This window comes from Helianthus annuus, chromosome 11 (assembly GCF_002127325.2).
Source record: "Helianthus annuus cultivar XRQ/B chromosome 11, HanXRQr2.0-SUNRISE, whole genome shotgun sequence".
Lineage (NCBI taxonomy): Eukaryota > Viridiplantae > Streptophyta > Magnoliopsida > Asterales > Asteraceae > Helianthus > Helianthus annuus.
In genome coordinates this window covers 2436857-2459502 of record NC_035443.2, presented here as the reverse complement: position 1 = coordinate 2459502, position 22646 = coordinate 2436857, and the positions used below count along the sequence as shown (strand labels likewise).

Below are 22646 nucleotides of genomic sequence, written 5' to 3'. Positions count from 1 at the left end.
TGCAAACACGTAAATACTGTTAGTAAATACTATAAAATACACCTATCTTTTTCTAATGTATCGCTATTTCTAATATCTGAATTATCCAAAATATCCGAAACTTTCTAAAAAATTCATTCAAAATATACATAATATCCGAAAATTCTAATAATATTTATTATTTAAAAACTTTTTTAGAATTATTTTTAGATATCTGAAATGGCAAAAACTTTGTAAGAATACTATCCAAATCCAAAAAATTCAGATATGTATTTTCTAATCCAAATCCATCCGTTCGCTGCCGTTAAACGACTGTGTTTATGGCCGTATAACAGCTGCGAACTGGCCGTTAAACCGCTGCGCTTACGGCTTGTTCGCAGCTGTTATACGGCCTTAAACGCAGCCATTTAACGGCTGCGAACAGGCCGTAAACGCATTGGTTAACTTTTGCGTTTGCAGCCGTTAAACCGCTTCGTTTACGGACCGTTCGCAGCCGTTATATGGCCGTAAACGCAGTCATTTAAAGGCTGCGAACGGGCCGTAAACGCAGCGGATAACCGTTGTGTTTGCAGCCGCTAAACAGCTGCTTTTACAGCCCGTACGCAGTCGTTATACGGCCCTAAACGCAGCCATTTAATGGCAGCGAACGGGCCGTAAACGCAGCCGTACACCCAGATTTCTAACATGGGGTCACTTTTAAACCGTCCAAGAAAGGTGCCCTTTATGACGCTCAAGGCGCGTCAAGAAAGGTGTTTTTCTACTAGTGTGCAGCCGTATTAAAAAGAATAGTAATCAGACGTTAAAAATTGGACTGAAGTGACAACTTTTAACAAACCACAGGGACGAAAATGGCGGTTTACTCATTAATTAATATAGAGGAAATATGGTACCTCAATTTCCGGTAGAGCCTGAGCCGTTGCAACTAAACGAGATTGGTCCCTTTGCACCGTGTCTGTCTCTTCTATTACTCTATCAACCCCCTTAGACTTCTTTTTTCTCTTTCTGGAATGCAAGGTTTTTGTAACACCAAGCACACTTGAAACTAACAGAGTACGTCCCCCGTGATGATGACCATTACCAAGCACTTCAGTCACTACGTCTTTTCCAATGTCATAGTATGTACCATCTTCTTTCATCTCTCTCTCTTTACAATGCTGTTACAAAAACAAATTGCGGTAAAAATGATTTATATATATATATATAAATGTATATAAATACTTACAAATTTGTGAAGTGTTCCTTTGAATTCACCATCTGATAATAGGTGTTGTGGAAGTTCGTACAACTTTGTGAGATGATTATAGTACGATCTACTAACAGTATATTTCTGTATACGTTCATCTCCGAATACCTCTAGGTGTGGGTAGCTTTCTACTAGTTGCTTCCATCTATCTTCCCAAACATCCTCCAATCCAACGAATCCCATTCGTCCTACATGGGCATGGTCAGTGTTTTTTTCTGCACTCTTCTTTGCTTTTCGACTTATTTTCTTCAGAAAATATAAAAAGAAAACCGTTAATACTAATTACAACATATAATAATCTTATTTAAAACATATAATAATATTAATAATAAATTAAAGAATACCTTAAAACGTTCAGATTTTACTTTTACAACAAAAGAATCCCAATAACTTTTGTCTAGAAATTTGAACGTTTCAAAGGGAGATATATCTTTTTGAGCGTATTTGGTTGCAAGTGTATGTCGAAAGTTTCTCATTGAGACCTTTCCAAGTTTCACGACTGTATCTTTTGCATCGTTGTTAGGTATCTTCCATGATTCCTGTGTATTCAAAAAAATAAGTAAAACATAAAAAGTAACATATATAATATTTAAATTTTGTAGATAAAAATATAATACCTTAATATACTCCCATAAATCATCGTACAGTTGTTTGTCTACTTGTTTAGCTACCTTATGATAAGGAATCCTTTTCCTAAACTCTATGCCAACCCATGACTTAAAAGTCGCCGCATTTTTTCCAATCGCTAAACCGTTCTCATTGAATTTAACAGTACATTCTTCCGGATCATTAAACTTCTTCAAACATTTTGCAGCTCCTCGCTTGCGCTTATTAGACATTTTTCCTAAGAAAAAATCAATAAAACGTTATACAAACGTAAACATTAGCACACCCAAGAATCAAACAACAAAACATATTAAATGACATTATTATTATAACAGCAGCACACAAGAGCAATCAAGAAAACGAATAAAGTGACTTAATATGGAAATAGAAACATGCACTTTTATCCTGGAAGTCAAGCAAACCTTATTTAAGTAGATATATTTTGAAATTCTAAAAAAAAATCCTAACTTTTTAATGTGAGAGGTAGGGACCAGATAATATAAAACATCACTTTCACATTTAAATACTAAAAAAACTAACAAAATCGAAGATGTGGGGACATCTGAGACCAAATTATATATAAAAAAAAAACATGGCACAAAACCAAAAGTGCATAATATATTCATCACTTAAATCCTAAGACCCTAACATATGTTGAACCACAAAGTTGATTAAAGTAAGGCTTGAAAGAATTATCCCCTATTTCTCTTCAAAACAAGAAGTAATGGCAGATTTTCAAAGCAAAGACTACCTAAGAAGCCCAAAACAAAACTACAAAACCAAATAAAATTAAGCCCTAACCATTAGAGCAAAATCCTATAGACATTTTTAGGGTTTTAAATTAGAGTTTGGTTTTAAATTAGGGTTTGCCTATAGCAATTTACTCATTGGTGTTTAGGACTTCCGATTGCATTAGTTTGAAGTGTAATTGCTTGTAATTCGAGTTTGAAACATACCTGAATCTGATGGATTGGTACAGGACGAGACTGAATCTGACGAGACTGAATCTGATGGAGCCATGCTCTTGTGCCAATGTATGTAGCGATTACAAGAAGGATGTATCTCAACACTATATCTGGACGTGTTCCTCTCAGTGCGGTAACTGAGGGGTTGTGGCGGTTAGGGCTTCTAAAGGCGGGGAGATAAGGCGGGGAGATGAAAGTGAAAAGAGAAAGGTGGGAAGTAATTACCGATTATTTTTAACCCTTTTATCAATAGAAGCCCGTTATTAAATAACCTAAAAATCTAAAATCCATATAGGCTATCTTATGTGAAAACCTATTTATAACCTGGTTTACTTGTGTGATAATTAATTTAGTTATATTATATTATACAACAGTTCGAGCTCTATTTCAAACGATGAAAGAAAATGAAACTAACATAAGTTCTGAATGATTTTTTTCTAAAAATGTATAGTTTAGAGTAACATGAAGAAAAATACAATGGTTAAACAAAATAAATTAGTTATATTATATTATATAAGACAATCAAAGGAAAAAATATATAGTAAACCGCAAACACATTAAACAAATAATTTTTTTTGGGCCGACACGAATTTCCGCATGAGACGAGTTTCGGGTCGGAACGAGTTTCGTACCGTTTCGACGCGTACTGTTTCGACGCCAACCATTTTGACCTGTACCATTTCGACTCGAACCGTTTCAACGCCAACCATTCAGACTATTTATTTCACGAGCAGATGTCTGAATGGTTCTGAAATTTGCTCTGAATGGTTAAGCATTATACTGGCTCTTAATTGTTTAGACCTCTTACTGATTCAGCAGTTAATGGTTCAGACTTTTTACTAATTCAACTTTTAACTATTCAGATGTTGCCAAACAGCCCCAAAGTCTGCTAGCCCAATTAGAGCATCTTCAACGGGTTAGAGAATGTTCGTACGAAACCAAACTCATACAACTGTTGGAGGGGATGGCATGGCACCATCCGGTTTGTTCTACTAGATACGTCCGGAGTTGATGTGGTGGGCTCATGAAGTTATTAAACCGTTTAAATTTTTTTTAAACAACTTATTTTGTTTATTTTGTTTTTAAAAGCTTAGTTTTGCTATTCAAAAAGAGGTAGCGGCGCAGCTTGTTGCCCGGTTACCAACTATCTCGATGTAAATTCATAATATATTTATCAACATAATTTTTTTTAAAGTATTAATTAAAAATCGGGTTATAAATAGGTTTCGGGTCGCCGCTAAAGGGAACTAGCACTCAATATAGCACCCGATAAAAACCCAAAAATCAAACTTGCGATATGCATACATATGTACTTGTTCCAAAATTAAGTTGGTTCGAACATTGTAATTACAGAGTCTCAATTAACAATCTCATTACCTCATACCAACATTTCATTTTGCAAATAAGGAGAATGTAACAATCAAGCAAAAAGTCGTCAACAATCTAAAATTACCTCGATGTATCCAAGTTACGGACCCGAGATAACTCGATTCGGTTTCAAGCATCACTAAAACAAGAATAATGGAACTTAAAAATACAAACAAGTTGATGAAATAAAAATAGTTAAAAAGAAAACCCCAAAAACATAAAGAGTTACATGTCCTCCCGTTCATTGAAAAACAAGAAACGAAAATCTCGAGTCTTTTATAATCTTTTTCTTCTTTTCTTTTCTTGGTTTCGATCATTCCTGGAAAAAAAAGGTTTATTAGTAAATTGGCTTCAACGATTTAATAAGAAGTAAAATATAGATATATCATATCAACCTTGATTATTCAACATATATCCTTTCGTTGTGGTCGGATCGTACGTATGTGACGCCATCAGTTGCAGATTCGTTTATCGATTGAACACCGACTGAAAATGGCGGTAGCTCATCAAATTGGTTGTACTCTTCCTCATCAACAACATGATCAACACCAAGAATACGACGTTTACTTTGCAATACTATATGGTATTTTGGTTTGCTTGGGTCATTCACAAAAAACACTTGTGTGGCTTGACTTGCAAGAATGAATGGTTCGGATTTATACCCATCAGTGGTAAGATCGACAAGTGTAAAACCATATTCATCAACTTTAACACCTGTACGATTATCGACCCACTTACATTTTAACAAAGGTATAATGATATCATCGTAATTTAACTCCCAAATTTCTTCTATGACACCATAATATGAGTTTGTGGCGATTCTTTTGGCGTGATTAACTCTGTCAAATTCTGTAGCTGAGGCTATTAACGTGACTCCGCTATTTTGCGTTGCACTTTTTTTATCTTGATTTTTAGTGTAAAATGTATAACCGTTAATATCATACCCTTGGTATGATTTTACTCTAAAATCTGGCCCCTGCCCCAACTTTTGCACAGTTTTATCAACATTTGGTTGATCGTAAGTTTTCGCCACCTTGTTCTTCATCCATTCAGAAAACTGTTCGTTATGTTTAGTTTTGTACCATTTTTCTGTCTTTTGCAAATGCGTCGATCGTAATATTTCCATGTGTTCTTCAATATATGAAGCAATGCATGTCATATGTTGTAGAACAACAAAATGTGCAAGTTGTAGATCCTCATAGCCTGGATCTATTATTTTCATACCAACTACTCCCAAACCTGCAAGTCGACCTGAATGACGACTTTTAGGAACACCAATACTTTCGACACCTTCCAAATAACCTGTGAATATATCAGTTAGTATATTGTAAATTGTATCTATCAAAACTAATATCAATTAATAATATTATAGTTCTTATGATACCATTACCTGTGCAGAACTCGGTCGCCTCTTCGCAAATATATCCTTCAACAATACTGCCCTCGGGATGGTTACGGTTTCTTACATAACCTTTTAAGAAACCCATGTATCTTTCAAAAGGGTACATGTAACGTAGGAATACAGGACCACAAGCCTTAATCTCTTGTACGATATGAGATATCAGGTGTACCATTATATCAAAAAAGGACGGTGGAAAATGCATCTCTAGTTCACAAAGGGTAATGATAATTTCCTTTTGCCATTCGTCCAAGACTTCGGGATCAATAACCTTTGTGTGAATCATGTTAAAAAACAAACAAAGTTTTGTGATTGTATGTCGAATGTTCTCCGGTAATAATCCACGAATTGCAATAGGAATCATATGTGTCATTAAAACATGACAATCATGAGACTTCATACCAAGCAATTTACACTCTTTCATCGACACCAAACTTTTAATATTTGCAGAATAGCTAGATGGGACTTTAATATCATGTAAACATTTACAAAACTTTGTTTTTTCTGCCTTTGACATAGTATAAAATGCAGGTGGGAGATAAGTACCATTCACACTCTCAACAGGGGCAAGCTCTTTACGTATTCCCATCTCTTCCATGTCTTTACGAGCATTAACACCATCTTTAGTTTTTCCGGAAATATTTAGCAATAAGCCCAACAAACTATCACACACATTCTTTTCAATATGCATAACATCTAGGCAATGTCGAACTTCCAAACATTTCCAGTAAGGTAAATCCCAAAAAATTGACCTTTTTTCCAATTATCTCTATTTTCGATATGAGTTCCTTTCTCAGTACGAGTTCCTTTCTTGGTACGAGTTCCTTTCTTGGTACGAGTTCCTTTCTTGGTACGAGTTCCTTTCTCAGTACGAGTTCTTTTTCCCAACACGGTGTTTATACCTTCAACTCGCGAATATGCATCAAAACCCCCTTTCCGAACCGTTCGGAGCTCAGTATTTCCATCAAACTCTTTGGTTTTTCTTCGATAACGGTGGTTAGTGGGAAGAAATCGTCGATGTCCCATATACACGGTTTTTCTGCAATTATTTAACCATATCGAACTTGTTTCGTCTTCACATACTGGACAAGCTTTTTTACCTTTCGTACTATATCCTGACAAATTTCCATATGCTGGAAAATCACTTATGGTGCAAAAAATCATGGCTCTCAAAGTAAAGTTCTCTTTTTTATAAGCATCATACATGTTTACGCCTGTACTCCATAGTGTTTTCATGTCATCAATCAAAGGAGATAAATAAACATCAATGTCATTACCGGGTTGGTATGGACCTTGAATTAACAACGACATCATTATGTATTTTCGTTTCATACATAACCATGGTGGAAGATTGTAGATGCACATAAGAACCGGCCAAGTACTATGACGACTACTCATATTTGCAAAAGGATTGATACCGTCCGAACTAAGACCAAACCGTATATTTCTAATCTCGGTACCAAAATCTGGAAATTTATAATCAATATTTCTCCACTGAGGTGAATCCGCCACATGTCTTAACTTTCCATCTTTTTTACGATCTTCAAAATGCCAACGCAATAATTTTGATTCTTTAGCATTAGCAAATAAACGTTTAAGTCTCGGTATAATGGGAAAATACCACAACAATTTAGCGGGTGGTCCATTTTTCGTCACATCGTCATCATATTCAGCAACTTCTTTTTTTCGCTTGTACCTCGATGCACCACATGTAGGACATTCATGACTGTTTTCGAACTCATTTCTATATAGGATACAGTCATTCGGACATGCATGTATTCTTTTAACTTTTAATCCCATTGGACACATCATTTTTTTAGCTTGGTATAAGGATATGGGTAACTCGTTGTCTTTGGGAAGCATGTCATTCAAAACCACTAATAGACTTGTAAAACTCTTATCGCTCCATCCGTACTTCGACTTTAAGTTGAACAATTTCAACACTGCACTGAGTTTAGAATAGTTTTCACAACCTGTATATAATGGTTTTTCCGAATCGGCAAATATCTGTTGTAGTTTTTCTTGATCATTGTCACCAATATTAGTTTCCAAATCATCGAACATGTCTTTTAAATTATCATTGTTATCGTTTAAATTGTCATCACTGTCATTTAAATTGTCATTATCATCACTAATGTATGAATCATTGTTCTCATCATTATAACCAACAGAACTAGTCGATGTTGTGCTACGATTGGCAAGTGATTCCCCATGTTTTGACCAACAAGTATAATTATACATAAAACCATTTGTAATCAAATGATGTCTGATGTCCTTTATTTCTTTAAATTCGGTAAAATTTTTGCATTCCATACAAGGACACGGAATTGATTCATTTCCTTTTAGTACACGATCATCTTCAGCAATCTTAATAAAACTTTGCACGCCTCTCAAATATGCAGGGTTAAATCTCCCAGTTTTGTACATCCAATGATTACGATCCATCTGAAATTTTTAAACAAACAAATAAAAGATATAAATGCACATATATGATGTGAATAAATAAGTAATCCTAAAGCAATTTAAGGCGGTGAATCCTAACCCACTTTTTGATTATTCTATCTCATATATATATATACACACACACACACATTATAACGAGTTGATTATGTAAAAAAATCGACAGCATTTCTCTTTAACTCCTCAGGTATGCATGCAAAAAGAACATACCCGATGGAGTATAAAGAGAAATGTTGCCAATTTTTTTACATAATCAACTCGTTAAAATGCGCGCGTGTGTATATATATATCCTAAATGAGATAGAATAATCAAAAAGCAGTCCCGAAAAAGGGGACAATCCAAAATTAATCTCTAATAGATTAATTTTAGACGGGTATAATCTACAAGGTTTATAAATACGGGCCGCTAAACGTACCATTTTTTTCATCTTTTTACTAGCTATAACCCCTCCCCCCCCCCCTCCCCTAAAACTTTTAAATCTTTTATTTAATTACTTTAGCCTTCTTTATTTAACATATCACCACCTTCAATGTTTTTCCACTTAAAATTTTTCTTATTATGTCAAATAAAATAAATATGAGTTTTTTAAATTTATTATTATTAGTAGTAGTAAAATTATCATGGTTATTATACTAATAATATTAACATAAATAATAATATTAATATCATTTCTTTATTACTAACAAATTTTAAAAACATTTGTAAAACCATATTTCAAGAAATATATATCGAACTTTGTTTATATTCATCAACAATGGTTAATCAAATTAACCAAATCCTTTATATCCAAACTATTAGTTTATGAAAGAAAAGACCCAACTAATAACTTCCTCATTTTTTTTATCAAAACAGATCATAATATTAAAACCTATCAAACAAAAATTCAATGTTACTTTAAAAATTGTTACTTAGATTCCAACTTATAAATTTTAATTGATTGCGGTCAAGACGAAAAAATAAAATTTCTTTCATCTACAATTAATCTAGAAAATCACAAAATTTTAGAGGAAAAAATCATGGATGGAATGATAGATTAGGGGAGGGGTATGACAAGTAACAATGACGTTACGTTTAGCCTAACCCTTATGCTCTATATAATTATTTTTAATTTAAAGATGCAAGTTTGTATAAGTCAATGATTATATAAGCTAAAAATATAATAATGTTACCTTAATAAACAATTCTTGAAAATGGTTTGGTAGATATGGTCTGATGATTATGATTATTGCTCTTCTGAACCAAATTGATTATGATTATTGCTCTTCCAAACCAAATTTTGTGCTCTGATCATGAAAAAATAAATATAAGTGTTATAACTAACATTCAAGAATCGATAACCAAACTAACCTTACCTGAAGAATTTGTTTTAGATCACTTGACGGCAACCACACAAAGCAAACTAAACCCTAATCAAATCAATGTTACTGTAAACAGGTATATATGGATTTTAGAATTATATATTTAAAATATAAAATGCATATAACAAATAAATCGGTGAAATTGTTGAAACTGTTTTAAATAATAAGGATTACAAGGAAAATATATAGATATATATAAATTTTAAAACAAACTAAACAAAACTCAATTAACATACTCAAATGAAACGATTGAAAATAAAAAATAAATCAAATAAAACGGTATATAGGATTTTGAAACCGTTTTAATTGAAACAAAACAAACCTCAAATAACATACTCAAATAAAACGGTTGAAATGATAAATCAAATAAAACGGTTTATAAGATGTTTTTTATCACGATGGTTTTGGTTTTTTATATTGTTTTTAAAACCGTTTTAATTGAATATCTTATACCGTTTTATTTGAGAATAATTTAGCAAAAATAGCGGTTCAATTTTGTTTTTTTAACCGTTTTATTTGGTCATAAGAAAACAACGGTTTCAAATAAATGAACCGTTTTAAATAAATATATGGCACTTTAATGTATATCAAATAAAACGGGTTTGTATAACCGATTTAAAAGGATTATTTTTATAAAACGGTGATTTGGCTTTTAAAACGGGTTTCTTAAAACCGTTTTAATTGGCTACAATTCACCGTTTTTAATGATGTTTTTTGTAGTAGTGCGGTGGGGGTAGGGGTGGCTATGACACTCTTGGATTATCCGTATTTGTAACCTGATTTTTTTATATCTATCGTAATTTGAATCTTTTATCTAGGAAATAATCTTTAAGAATTCTATGTTTTGTTACTCGTTTTGAGACGTATATCATTTCAATTTTTAATTCTTAATTTATACATGCTTTATAAGCGATATTTTATCATATACATTCGTTAATTTTGACTATTCAAGACATTTTTAGGATTTACCAAAGTTTAGGGGCCAAAACTGTATGCAAAACGGTCCACACCTACCACGCTGGGAAATCGGTTGGTTCCCACGCGACGCGCGACAGGGAAAGGTTGACCCAGTCAACTGGTCCACCCGCGCCACACGGGGAAACCAGTTGGTTCCCACGCGACACACGACAGAGACGTTTGACCAACCTGATAGTTTTGTGAACCTGCACGTTTCGGACCTCCATAACTCGATTTTTAACTCCCAAATCAGTTTCATTTGGTGCCCTATGAACCTAGGCATGTTTCTAGACTCCATTCGAATCATTAACCATTCCCAAGCTCTCTACGAAAGCCCAATTTCCCTTATCCTCTGTAAATTTTGAAGAATTAAGTTCTAGGGCTCGTAACTTCAATCTTCCAACTCGAATTCATTTCTCATTCGGTTGAGGTATTTCTTGAGCCTAACCTATGTAATTTTTCATTCTCTACAAAAGTGCTCTAGGAATTTCTGTTGGTAGAAGGTAACTACAATTTGATTAGAAATCCATGATTCTAGGGTCATAAGGGTTTTTTTTATATTTTTATAAATTAATTCAATTAAACTTATATTAATCTTGGGGGCTGTTTGACAACTACTAAATAGGTAAGTGCTGAACCAGTTACAGGTCTAAACCATTAAGTGCAAACCAGTAAGAATATTGATCCCATTAAGTGCCCGTATAATACTTAACCATTCATAGATAAATGTCTGACCAATTCAGAAAAGAGGTATTAACCATTCAGATTTTGTATAATGCTTAACCATTCAGAGGCAAATGTCTTAACCATTTAAACATCTGCTTAACCATTAAGGGGCTGTTTGTTTAGCTCTTAATGAGACTCTTAATGGTTCAGACCTCTTATCGGTTCAACACTTAATGGTTCAAACTTTTTTTTTCGTGAGCAGATGTTTGAATGATTCAGACATTTATCTTTGAATGGTTAAGCATTATACTGAGTCTGAATGGTTAACTCCTTTTATCTGAATTGGCCAGGCATTTGCCTCTGAATGGTTAAGCATTATACTGGCTCTTAATGGTTCAGACCCCTTTCTGGTTTAGTACTTATCCATTCGGAAGTTGACAAACAACCCCTAAGTGCTTAACCAGTAAGATGTCCGAATCTTTAAGAGCCCATTAAGAGCTAAAACAAACAACCCATTAGACATGTTTGATGATGCAAATTAATCTTGTTTGTATATTTTTTCTAGAAATTATTTCATTATAATCTAAATATATTAATCTTTACATTCTGTTAGTATATTTATGCTAGAAAAATCATGATAATCATTTTTAGATTAGTAATATTATTAATGTTCAGATTATTATAAAAAATTATAAAATATGATTTTTAGTTTAGTAATATTATTAATTTACTGCATAAAAAGTGAACATTTTATTTTATTTAATTTGACTATGATATTGCTATAGTTTGTTTGTTTTTGATAAAAAAAAAATTAAGATGTAACATGATTACCCGTCTTTTTAGTTTTTACTGCTCAGGCAAACACCTCTCGAACGCAAGCACCTCTCTAGTAATATAGTATAGATAAAGATTATAGAATATAGAAGCTAGCTTGTATTTTTAACTTTATATATTACAACTAAAGAATTTATATTTATATTACAACTAAAGAAAAAGCTTAAATGGGTTTCAAAAGAAAACACCTATTGGAATACTTTAAAGCATTAAACTACCGTTAAAAGGAGTTGTGTTTTTGCTTTTCTGCTTTCCCCCTTTCTTTGTTCTTCATCATCTTTTTTTCCTGTCAGCAATGATGGCTATCCATATCTATATTATTCTAAATTTTATTTATAATATTCATATTCTGTGATTATAGAACCTTCAAACCATTGAGATTATCTCCTCAATCATTGCTTTAACCTTTAAAGGAAGATTACATATATTATTTGGTAGTAAATCCTCTTTCAAAAGCTTACTTCCATGATAAACATGTATCCCATCCCTTAATAGTTGTACGCAGTGGCGGACCCAGAAATTATTTGCTGGGGGTGCGGATGAGTGGTTCAAGCATATTTTCACGGATGCGGTCAAGTTTTTTGCCAAAAAATACACTAAATTTGTTTTTTCAAGGGGTGCGCCCGCCCACCCTGGGCTTAATGTAGGTCCGCCCATGGTTGTACGTTGTTCTTATCATGTCATTTGTGGTTTCACATATGCTAAACCAAACTTAGAGAAATATGTAATAATTTAAAGTTGTGAGAAAACATTTCATGAAGCAAAAGGAGATTTGACAAAAGTGTTTTTACACATGATTTTGTCAAAATAGCGCCTATATCCGTAGTTTATGCTTGCCCTTTAATTAGTAGTGTCTTGACAAGGTTGATGACAATTATTATCAGGAAATGTTTAGGAATTATATTTAGAGTAACGAAAAGCCTATCGCACTTTATAAAAAAATCTAAACAGTTAGATAGATTTGATAACATATATCTTTATGCTTCAATAAACTTATACATTGCTACTCACAACTCGATCGGTTTCAAATAAAAATATATATATCGTGACGATAATTTAAGTACGTCGTAACGGCATACTCAGGATAACCAAACATTGCATTGTGAAAGTTATACGAGAAACCAAAATATTATCAAAAGTATTTATCAAAAGTATTTACTTATAAATACTTTTGATAATATTTTGGTTTTCTCGTATAAATTATAAATACTTTTGATAAATTATAATAACGAAATAATAAACTAATAATTTATTATAAAAGAATGATTTTAAAAACAAACAGTTAAAAAGAAACAATTTTAAAGACAATAGATCATATTTTGGTTTACTAGACGTCCGAAACAGTTTGAGGATATACATGACACAGAAATTCATCATGCACTATATACAACCTACTTGACCACTCGTGGCAGAAAAAAATGGCGAATGACACGAAGGATGAGCACGAGGATGAAAAGTAGCTTTATGTAGTACATTTTTTTTTTAAATTTATGCAATGTTTTATTTTTATTTTCAAATTTTTGCAATGTATTTTTAATTTATGTATATTTTGTTATATATTTTAAACGAAAAATTAAATCTAAGTTATGTAAAAGTAAATTGATATATTATATATTATCAATTTGTAATACATGTAGGCACTATCATGTTGTATTTTGTGCTTTAGGTGAGTTTTGTGTTGGTTCATGTTGTACAATTTTAAATAGTGTTTGTACATGGTTTTGTTTGTCTATTATTAAATATATAATAAACAAGTATAAATTTAGCATAATATACAAATTAGACATATAATAAAAAAGTATAAATTTAGCATAAGTAAAATATGATGCTTAGAATTATTAAGACTATACTGACTTTTTTAATATCTTTATAACTTTTAAAATATGATACTTTTATAAATCCGAATATATCTTTGTGATACATCTATTTTTATCAATGTCTCGATTAAAAAATTCAAAACCGAGTTGTGAGAAGTAAAATGGCTTTTCATTGAAAAACAACAAATCGAAAATGTTTTGGGCATGTTACGACTACATTATTTGGGTTTCCATTCCCTTTGCTATAGCGAGTATACCAATATTAATCAAGTATCTACCCGCTGCAACGTGCGGGTCAGCTTCACAATGTTGTAACATGTGCTTTATATTTATTTCATGCATTCATCACTTCTACAACATGTTTTTTTCTCTATTAGACCCTCACTATTTAGAAACTGTTTTGTTTATATTAATAAGTTGCATGCATCCATTTATTTATATACTATTAATTGGTAACATTGTTAGGCATTAAAACTTGTATTTTTAGCTTATTTGTAATACATGTAGGCACTATCATGTTGTATTTTGTGCTTTAGGTGAGTTTTGTGTTGGTTCATGTTGTACAATTTTAAATAGTGTTTGTACATGGTTTTGTTTGTCTATTATTAAATATATAATAAACAAGTATAAATTTAGCATAATATACAAATTAGACATATAATAAAAAAAGTATAAATTTAGCATAAGTAAAATATGATGCTTAGAATTATTAAGACTATACTGACTTTTTTAATATCTTTATAACTTTTAAAATACGATACTTTTATAAATCCGAATATATCTTTGCGATACATCTATTTTTATCAATGTCTCGATTAAAAAATTCAAAACCGAGTTGTGAGAAGTAAAATGGCTTTTCATTGAAAAACAACAAATCGAAAATGTTTTGGGCATGTTACGACTACATTATTTGGGTTTCCATTCCCTTTGCTATAGCGAGTATACCAATATTAATCAAGTATCTATCCGCTGCAACGTGCGGGTCAGCTTCACAATGTTGTAACATGTGCTTTATATTTATTTCATGCATTCATCACTTCTACAACATGTTTTTTTCTCTATTAGACCCTCACTATTTAGAAACTGTTTTGTTTATATTAATAAGTTGCATGCATCCATTTATTTATATACTATTAATTGGTAACATTGTTAGGCATTAAAACTTGTATTTTTAGCTTATTTGTAATACATGTAGGCACTATCATGTTGTATTTTGTGCTTTAGGTGAGTTTTGTGTTGGTTCATGTTGTACAATTTTAAATAGTGTTTGTACATGGTTTTGTTTGTCTATTATTAAATATATAATAAACAAGTATAAATTTAGCATAATATACAAATTAGACATATAATAAAAAAAGTATAAATTTAGCATAAGTAAAATATGATGCTTAGAATTATTAAGACTATACTGACTTTTTTAATATCTTTATAACTTTTAAAATACGATACTTTTTGTAGGTCCCTTTTCTCGGAGGATCGAGAACAACCTAAACCTTGTTATACTAACCCACTAGCAAGTGCGGAATCCAAGCTAGTTGGCAAACCGGGATGAAGAAAGTAGAGAAACAAGCACACAAGATTTCACCGATTAACACCACTGTATTAATACGTATGAAGGTTCCGGTTACAAGCACAATGTTTACAAAACCAAAGATGTAAACTCTCAAGTGTGTGTGTGTGTTTCCAGCAGAATGCTCTCAAGCTCTCTATGTGTGCATCTACTGCTAAACTCAACACTGCATGGGTATTTATACCCATACATAGCAGGTCTGGTCGAAGGACTCGATAGATGGTCCGAAGGATCATCTATCGATGACAGGGAGCTCGAACGATCAGCATGGACATCGAAGGATCATCCTTCGATGTCTAATGGTTGAACCATGGTCGAACCATATCCTTCGAGCACCTCGAAGGATCAGTTGTATCCTTCGAGGCTATCCTTCGATCCAGACAACATCATGTTGTCCAAGTCAAACTAGGAGGATAGTTGACTTGGTCAACTTACAGACTGACTTAGGACATCGTTTTCATACAGACCGAACACAGACAAAGTACAGACACAAGTGCACCAACAAACTCCCCCTTGGCTGTAGCTTTGTCTTGATCTTGTCTTGATCTTCTATAGATGTAGACTCGTCTCGAACTTCGACGGTCTTTGGTCTTCGAGTTCCCAAAACTCTGATGTCCTTTCAAGTCTTCAAAATCGGAGGATCTTCAAAGTCTTCACGTCTTGAAAGCAGAGAGTGTATCAACAAACTACCCGTATCATGTAGGAAGTGTGTTGACAAACTCCCCCTTAACATAAGCTCCCCCTTGGGCTATGCTCGTGAAATACTTTAACTTTATGAAGTGAGATCCTTGTGGTGTTGATGATGGTCAGCGGCTACTCGATCATCTTCATCTTTTGAGCGCCTTCTCGTCGTGTCTTCATTCCAAAGCTTGTCATCGACCATGTTCTCCTAGCCTTTAGAATCTGCACATGCAAGAAATCTAAACGCGTAATGAGAACAACTGCTTGGAATATAGTATAAACAAATGACACACGAATGACCATGTCACAATCAAACACCGTCCGACAGTTTGAAAGTTTAATAAATTTGTCAATTTTAAGTCTTTAACTTTCAAAACATGCAAATTTCGACCGTTTATGAAGATTTAGTCAGTTTGGTTTTCGTTCAGGTTTCAGGCAACGAAGACTTGAGCTCCAACATCGTACGATCGAAAATAAAGTAGAAAGAAAATCTTTTTGGCTTTTATAAAGTTTATATTAAAACACACCTAAAATCTTTTTGGTATTTTTGAAAGTAAAAGACAACAATTTAAAATCCTTTGAGTGTTATCAAACGACATCACCGCTAATGTCGTGCTGATATGCACCAAACGACGAAACTGTTTAAAAGAAAAACAAAGGTTAAGCAGTAAATAAATATCTTTCGATTCTTAGTTGTTTGTATTTTTTTTTAACAGTTTGTGGTGTGTAGGTTTGGTAATTAATATTTGATCAAAATGAGCTGTACAAGTCCATGGGATTGGAGTTTGGACTCACGAAACAATCAAGAGTTAGTCACTGCTGCAGATTGGGCAAAGAGTATGGTACCACAGCCATCAATCAGTCCAAGTCAATGGGCTTTGGTATCCAATCAAAGTCAAAGTTTTCAGAACCTTCTGATTAGTGAAAGTGAAACTGGCAGCAACAATCGTCCACCTAAGTTGAACCATATGAACGATTTTCCATCATGGAAAAACCGTTTTCACACATATGTTCAAGGGCAAAGCACTGATCTTTGGACGTGTTTCATCAATGCGTTCAATACTAATCTTGAAACTGCTGCGTCAACTTCAGAGGGTTATGCAAATATGCTTGAAAATGACAAGAAGGCTTATGAATTGGAGAAAAAGGCCTTTGCCACACTTACTCAAGCACTCAACAAAGACATCTACCATCAGTTCTCTTATTGCAAGACCACGAAAGCATTGTGGGATGCCTTAGTTGCTAGAGGAGAAGGCAATGCAGCTGCTCGAAAATCTCGGCATGATTTGTTGAAGAAAGAGTTTGAATCCTTTCAGTTTTTGGAAAACGAGACTCTGAATGATATGATCACACGTTTCTATCATTTGATTAGTGAGATGTGTGCTTATGGAGTTGTCGCTACTCAACAAGAAATGGTGAGTAGATTTGCTGACGCCTTACCTCCAAAGTGGAGTTCCTTCATTGAACTGTTGAAACATACTGGAACTCTAGATCAAGTCAACATCTATGAGTTCATTCAAAAGCTGGAACATAAAAATGATGAAGAGATTAGGAAAGCAAGGCGTGCTCCAGCTCCTCAGAATACGGAAATGTATCTTCCAGGATTCGATGTTTTGGCAAGATCTGCTGCAGCTCAGCAACAGCAACCTAAGCTGCAGACTGCATTTGTGTCCAATACAAGTTCAAGTTCCTTTCCGTTTCCTCAGTCAACAGCTGCTCCACCACAACCTCAATTCGATCCGAGGTCCTACATTCCTGTTCCAACACAGCCACAACCACAACCTCAACAACAACAACAGCAAGCTCACTATACAAGCAATCCTCAACCTCAACCTCAAAGTCATCACACAATCCGAGTCGACAACTCAAATCTTTCACACCTTAGTATTGAAGTTGCTAAGGAACATATGGAGATTATCAACACCATGGTCAGTGCATACTGTGGTTTGGTAGCAGGTCAGCTTGGAAACATCAACATGACCAATGAAGATTATGATCAGATCGACAAGGAAGAAATGGAGTTGATGGATATTAAATGGGCTTTTGCTAGTGCGGTTAGAAGGGCGAAAGATTTCATGGCACGAACTGGAAGAACTTCGTTGGAAGGAAAGAAAAACACGAAGTATGGGTTTGATATTAATGCCGTCACGTGCTTTAATTGTGGCGAGAAAGGGCACTTTAAACGTGAGTGCACTCGACCAACAAAACACGGCAATCACAACCCTTTCAGAAACCAGACAAATGTGAATGCCCAACAAGAAAACCGTGAGAGGAGGATGGTGGCAGTGAACAACAATCAGGGACAGCCTGGAACTACCAATCACAATCGGGCTTTGGCTGTTCAAGCTGATGAAGGATGTGACTGGTCAGTGCAGTTTGGTGAAGGTGATCAGGGAAGTGGAACTGCACTGTATGCTAAGGTCATCGAGCAGGTTCAAAAAGAAGAATCTTCTGGAAGCGATGACAGTTCTGGTTATTCTGGCAGTTCGGATGAAGAAGGCTCTGTTTCTGGGGATAATCACTCAGAGCCTGATGAGGAGGAAGAAAGTGAAGATATTCAGGATCTTCTGAATGAAGCTGATGAGCTTAAATGTCAGAAATCAATTCTGATTAGGAAGGCTGCTGCTACATCAACGGAAATGGAAAAGCTATTTTCTGAAGATGGAGCTTTTTCTTTTCAATCAGCCTTTATGGCAAACGGCTCAGCCTCTACTAGTCAGGTAACTTCTGAACCTCCTGCTCCTATTATCTGTAAATCATGTGCAGAGATGAAGCTTGAATCAGAAAAGCTTCATAGTCATAACCAGAATTTGGTTATTGAACTATCGAAATGCAAAGAGGCAAACATGGCTTTAACCCGGAATGAAAAAGAATTTAAATCTGTAATAGAAACTTTAAAGAAAAATGTGTCCGAGGTTAACAAAGTAGTTTACCACAAGCAAGTGAGTATAAATGAATATATTAACACTGTGGAAGAAACTAAAAAGCAATTAGCCATTGCCCAATGCGAACATGATGCGATCAAACAGAAGTTGGATAGTTATTCTAACTCCCGATTTGTGCTTGATCACATCATCGATGTTCAACAACTAAAAGGAAACCAGAAAGGCATAGGGTATAACAAATGTCCGCCCCCCTTGATGAACAACTATACCAAGATGCCTGATGAGGAAGAAATGCCTCGGTATGAACCCAGTGTGCCTCTTGATGTTGAGGAGTTTACCACTGGCCTTGGGTTCAAACCAGACAATTCTTCAAACACAGCCTCTAAGGAACAAGAAATTTCACCATCCATGAAGCAAAGTCCTCCAATTATCGAGGACTATGAGACATCGGATGATGAATCAGATGTGGCTGTAAGTGATCAGGATAAATCACTTAGCAAGATGAAAGGAGTAGATATTCCACGAGAGAATCACATCCTTTGTGATCCTGATACTCCTGAAGTTCCATCTGTCAAAAAGCAAGTGATTGATCCTGTCAAAGTTGATGAGAAAGATGTGTCTACTGTTAAAAGCAGTAATGTGTTGTACACTTTGGTTGGAGACAATAAAATCTACTCAGATCATGTTTTTCCAATTAAAAATGTAAATAAATCTTTGATTGACAAAGTCTTTGAAGACAATACAAACAAATTTTTGGGAAAAACACTTCCGGGAATTGTGGTAACACAATGTGATCCAATTCCTAAGGCTGAGATTAGAAAACAGTTTGGTAATCAAAAATCTCCAACCACTCAACAACCGACTGCTTCTAAGGGTAAACAACAACAACGAGCTCCAAAGCCAAAGGCTAAGGTTGAATCAAAAGGAGCTCGTTACGTGAAGAAAGGAAAAGATGTTAATTTTGTAGCATCAAGAGGTACAGATAAAATTGAGACTTTTGAAAACAAATCAAACACTGATTTCGTACAACAAGTCAAGATTTTGAAACGTAACAGTGATAACAATTACACCCAACACACAAACGGGTGTGATGAACGAGCAAGCACCTCAGGTTCTACAGGATCAACATCTGGTAGTCGATCAAGTTCTCCTAAGTTTGTTGAAAGGAGAACTTGTTTCAAATGTGGAGAAATTGGGCACATTATCAGAAATTGCCCAAATGCTCCAAAGAAGAAAATGGTTGAAAAAGCTTCACCTGAAACAGTTCACCCTCAACGTCGATCAGTTTCACCTAAACAAGATAAACAAGCTGTAAAAGAACAAGAAACTAAACAACGACGTAAGAACATAAAAACTGTTGAAAAAGCTTTAAAATCTGAAGTTAAAACAGTGCAAAAGGAACCAAGTGTGTCACAACATATAAAACCAGAATCTTCAAAAACTGGTAGTCACAGACAAACTTGGTTACCTAAGTCGGGTGACAATTCAGGGGGAGCAGTTGTTCTTGAAAACCATCAAGAGATAGAGCTTACATATCGTGATGCCAAGGGACGACCCAAGACCACTAAGGCTTGGGTCCCCATTCTCAACTGATGTGTTTAATTGACATGTGCAGGATGTTCTAGGAGGAACTATTAATAGTCATTGGATTGTTGATAGTGGAGCATCCAGGCACATGACTGGCGACTTACGGCTCCTATACGACGTGAGAAATATCAGAGGAGGGTATGTTGCTTTTGCGGGTGATAAAGGTGGGTACATCACTGGAGAAGGAAGTATCTCCAATGGTATCGTGTGCTTTGATAAGATCAATTATGTGAAGCAAATTGATCACAATCTTCTCAGTGTGTCGCAAATCTGCGATAAAAAGTTCTCAGTGATTTTTGATGATGCTGGCTGTTATGTGCTCAAGCCTGGATTCAAAATTCCACAAGAATGGATTCTCTTATCGGCTCCGAGAGTTAATGATCTTTATATTCTCGACATGAGCCAAGCGATTACTACATCTGCACAAGTCACTTGCTTTGTCTCAAAAGCCACAGAAAAGGAGTCTATATCTTGGCACAGAAGAATGGGACATATTCACTTGAGAAAAATGAACCATTTGGTGAAGAATAATCTTGTGAATGGTGTGCCTGTTAGAAGTTTTCATTTACAAGATATCTGTGTCTCGTGCCAAAAGGGGAAGCAAACAAAGAAGTCTCACCCTTTGAAGAAAATCAACACTGTCAGCATGCCTCTCGAACGTCTTCATATGGACCTTTTTGGACCTATGAAGCACAAGACAACGTTTGGTGATGCTTATTGTTTAGTAGTTACTGATGACTACTCTAGATTTTCTTGGGTATCTTTTATGGCACACAAGAGTGAAACTCCTGGCATCCTCAAGGATCTTCTTACAATGTTGGAGAATCTCTATACGTTGAAAGTGAAAAGGATCCGAAGCGACAATGGAACTGAATTCAAGAATCAAGTTATGGATGAGTTTTGTACTTCTAAAGGTATTCTTCATGAGTACAGTTCTCGTTATACTCCACAACAAAATGGTGTCGCTGAGAGGAAGAATCGAACTATTATTGAAACTGCAAGAACAATGTTAGTAGAGTCGGAACTCCCTATTCAATTCTGGGGGGAGGCTGTATCGGCTGCTTGCTACACGTTAAACAGAGTTCTTACAGTAAAGAGACATGGCAAGACTTGCTTCGAACTCCTTCAGAGAAGGAAACCGGATCTTTCTTACCTTGAACCGTTTGGTGCTCCGTGTACTATGATTGAGCCGGATGGAAAGTTTGGTGCAAGAGCTATCGAGGGTTTCTTCCTCGGATATGCTACCCCGAATTTCCGTGTTTGGAATCTAGCTACCAAGAAGATTGAGCTATGGAGCGAAGTTAGGGTTCAAAGGTACACGAGTCCTGTTAGGGCTCCGGGTGATCCGTGGATGTTCGATTATGATGGGCTATTTGACTCCTTCAATCTGCCAACCTTTGACGAAGAATCTGCAGCGGCTCGGATGTTGTTGGAAAGTGACAACGCTGCTGTCTCGCCATTGGTTAGACCTATTATTGTTGACCCTCAAGCTTCTACGTCTGTCAACAATATGGTTCAAAATGAGGTTTATGAAGATGCTGCTGATTATAATGACTCTTCTGAAGATGATGAATATCATGATGCAGCTGAAGGATCTTCAGCTCCAGCTGCTCCTGTTCAAGGTGCCTCTGGTGATACACCTCATACGCAGAATATAGATACTGCTGAAGGGAATGCATCCACCTCTAACCACATTCCTGGTGTGGAGTTGGTTGTTGATCTTAATCTGAATAATTTGGGTATCAATGCTCGTGTGCCAGATAATCCTGAAATGAGGATTCACGATACCCACCCCCAGCAGAATATCATAGGAGATGTCCATCGCGGTGTGCAGACGCGTAATCAGCTGAGAAACAACCGGAATGCTGGTTTGTATTCAGCTATAAGAGAATCTGGCCAACAAAATGACTGGTCCTTCGCGTGTTATGTGTCACAAGAAGAACCAAAGTCGTGGAAAGAAGCATTGAAAGATAGTGCTTGGGTTGAAGCCATGCAGGAAGAATTACAGCAATTTCACAAGCTGGGTGTTTGGAAGCTTGTTGAAAAGCCTGAGAACTACAAGAAGATTGGCACTCGATGGGTCTTCAAATGCAAGAAAGACGACCGTGGAGTGGTTATTCGGAACAAAGCTCGTTTAGTCGTTCAAGGTTTTCGTCAGATTGAGGGGATCGACTACAACGAAGTCTATGCACCAGTTGCACGTCTGGAAGCTATTCGGATCTTTCTGGCTTATGCCTCATTCAAAGGATTCAAGGTTTACCAGATGGACG

General features: G+C 35.1%; 2 protein-coding genes across 2 annotated transcripts; both read right to left on the bottom strand.

Annotated features, from left to right (window-relative positions):
- Window positions 1–4561: 4561 nt before the first annotated feature.
- On the bottom strand, window positions 4562–6251 carry LOC110887533. The gene is made up of 2 exons (XM_022135113.1): window positions 5552–6251; window positions 4562–5463 (listed from the first exon to the last, which is right to left on the bottom strand). Exons 1-2 carry the CDS (start codon window positions 6249–6251, stop codon window positions 4562–4564), a joined length of 1602 nt encoding a protein of 533 aa, XP_021990805.1.
- Window positions 6252–6256: 5 nt separating this feature from the next.
- Window positions 6257–8005, bottom strand: LOC110887532. Its single transcript, XM_022135111.2, has one exon. The coding sequence runs from the start codon at window positions 8003–8005 to the stop codon at window positions 6257–6259; it is 1749 nt and encodes a 582-aa protein (XP_021990803.2).
- Window positions 8006–22646: the final 14641 nt, after the last annotated feature.

Bases quoted from the DNA above. Each gene is read 5' to 3' on its own strand.
- LOC110887532 (XM_022135111.2), bottom strand. From the start codon at position 8,005: ATGGATCGTAATCATTGGATGTACAAAACTGGGAGATTTAACCCTGCA.
- LOC110887533 (XM_022135113.1), bottom strand. From the start codon at position 6,251: ATGCATATTGAAAAGAATGTGTGTGATAGTTTGTTGGGCTTATTGCTA. The intron at 5,464-5,551 runs GTAATGGTATCA...ATATATTCACAG, and splicing joins GGCGACCGAGTTCTGCACAG to GTTATTTGGAAGGTGTCGAA.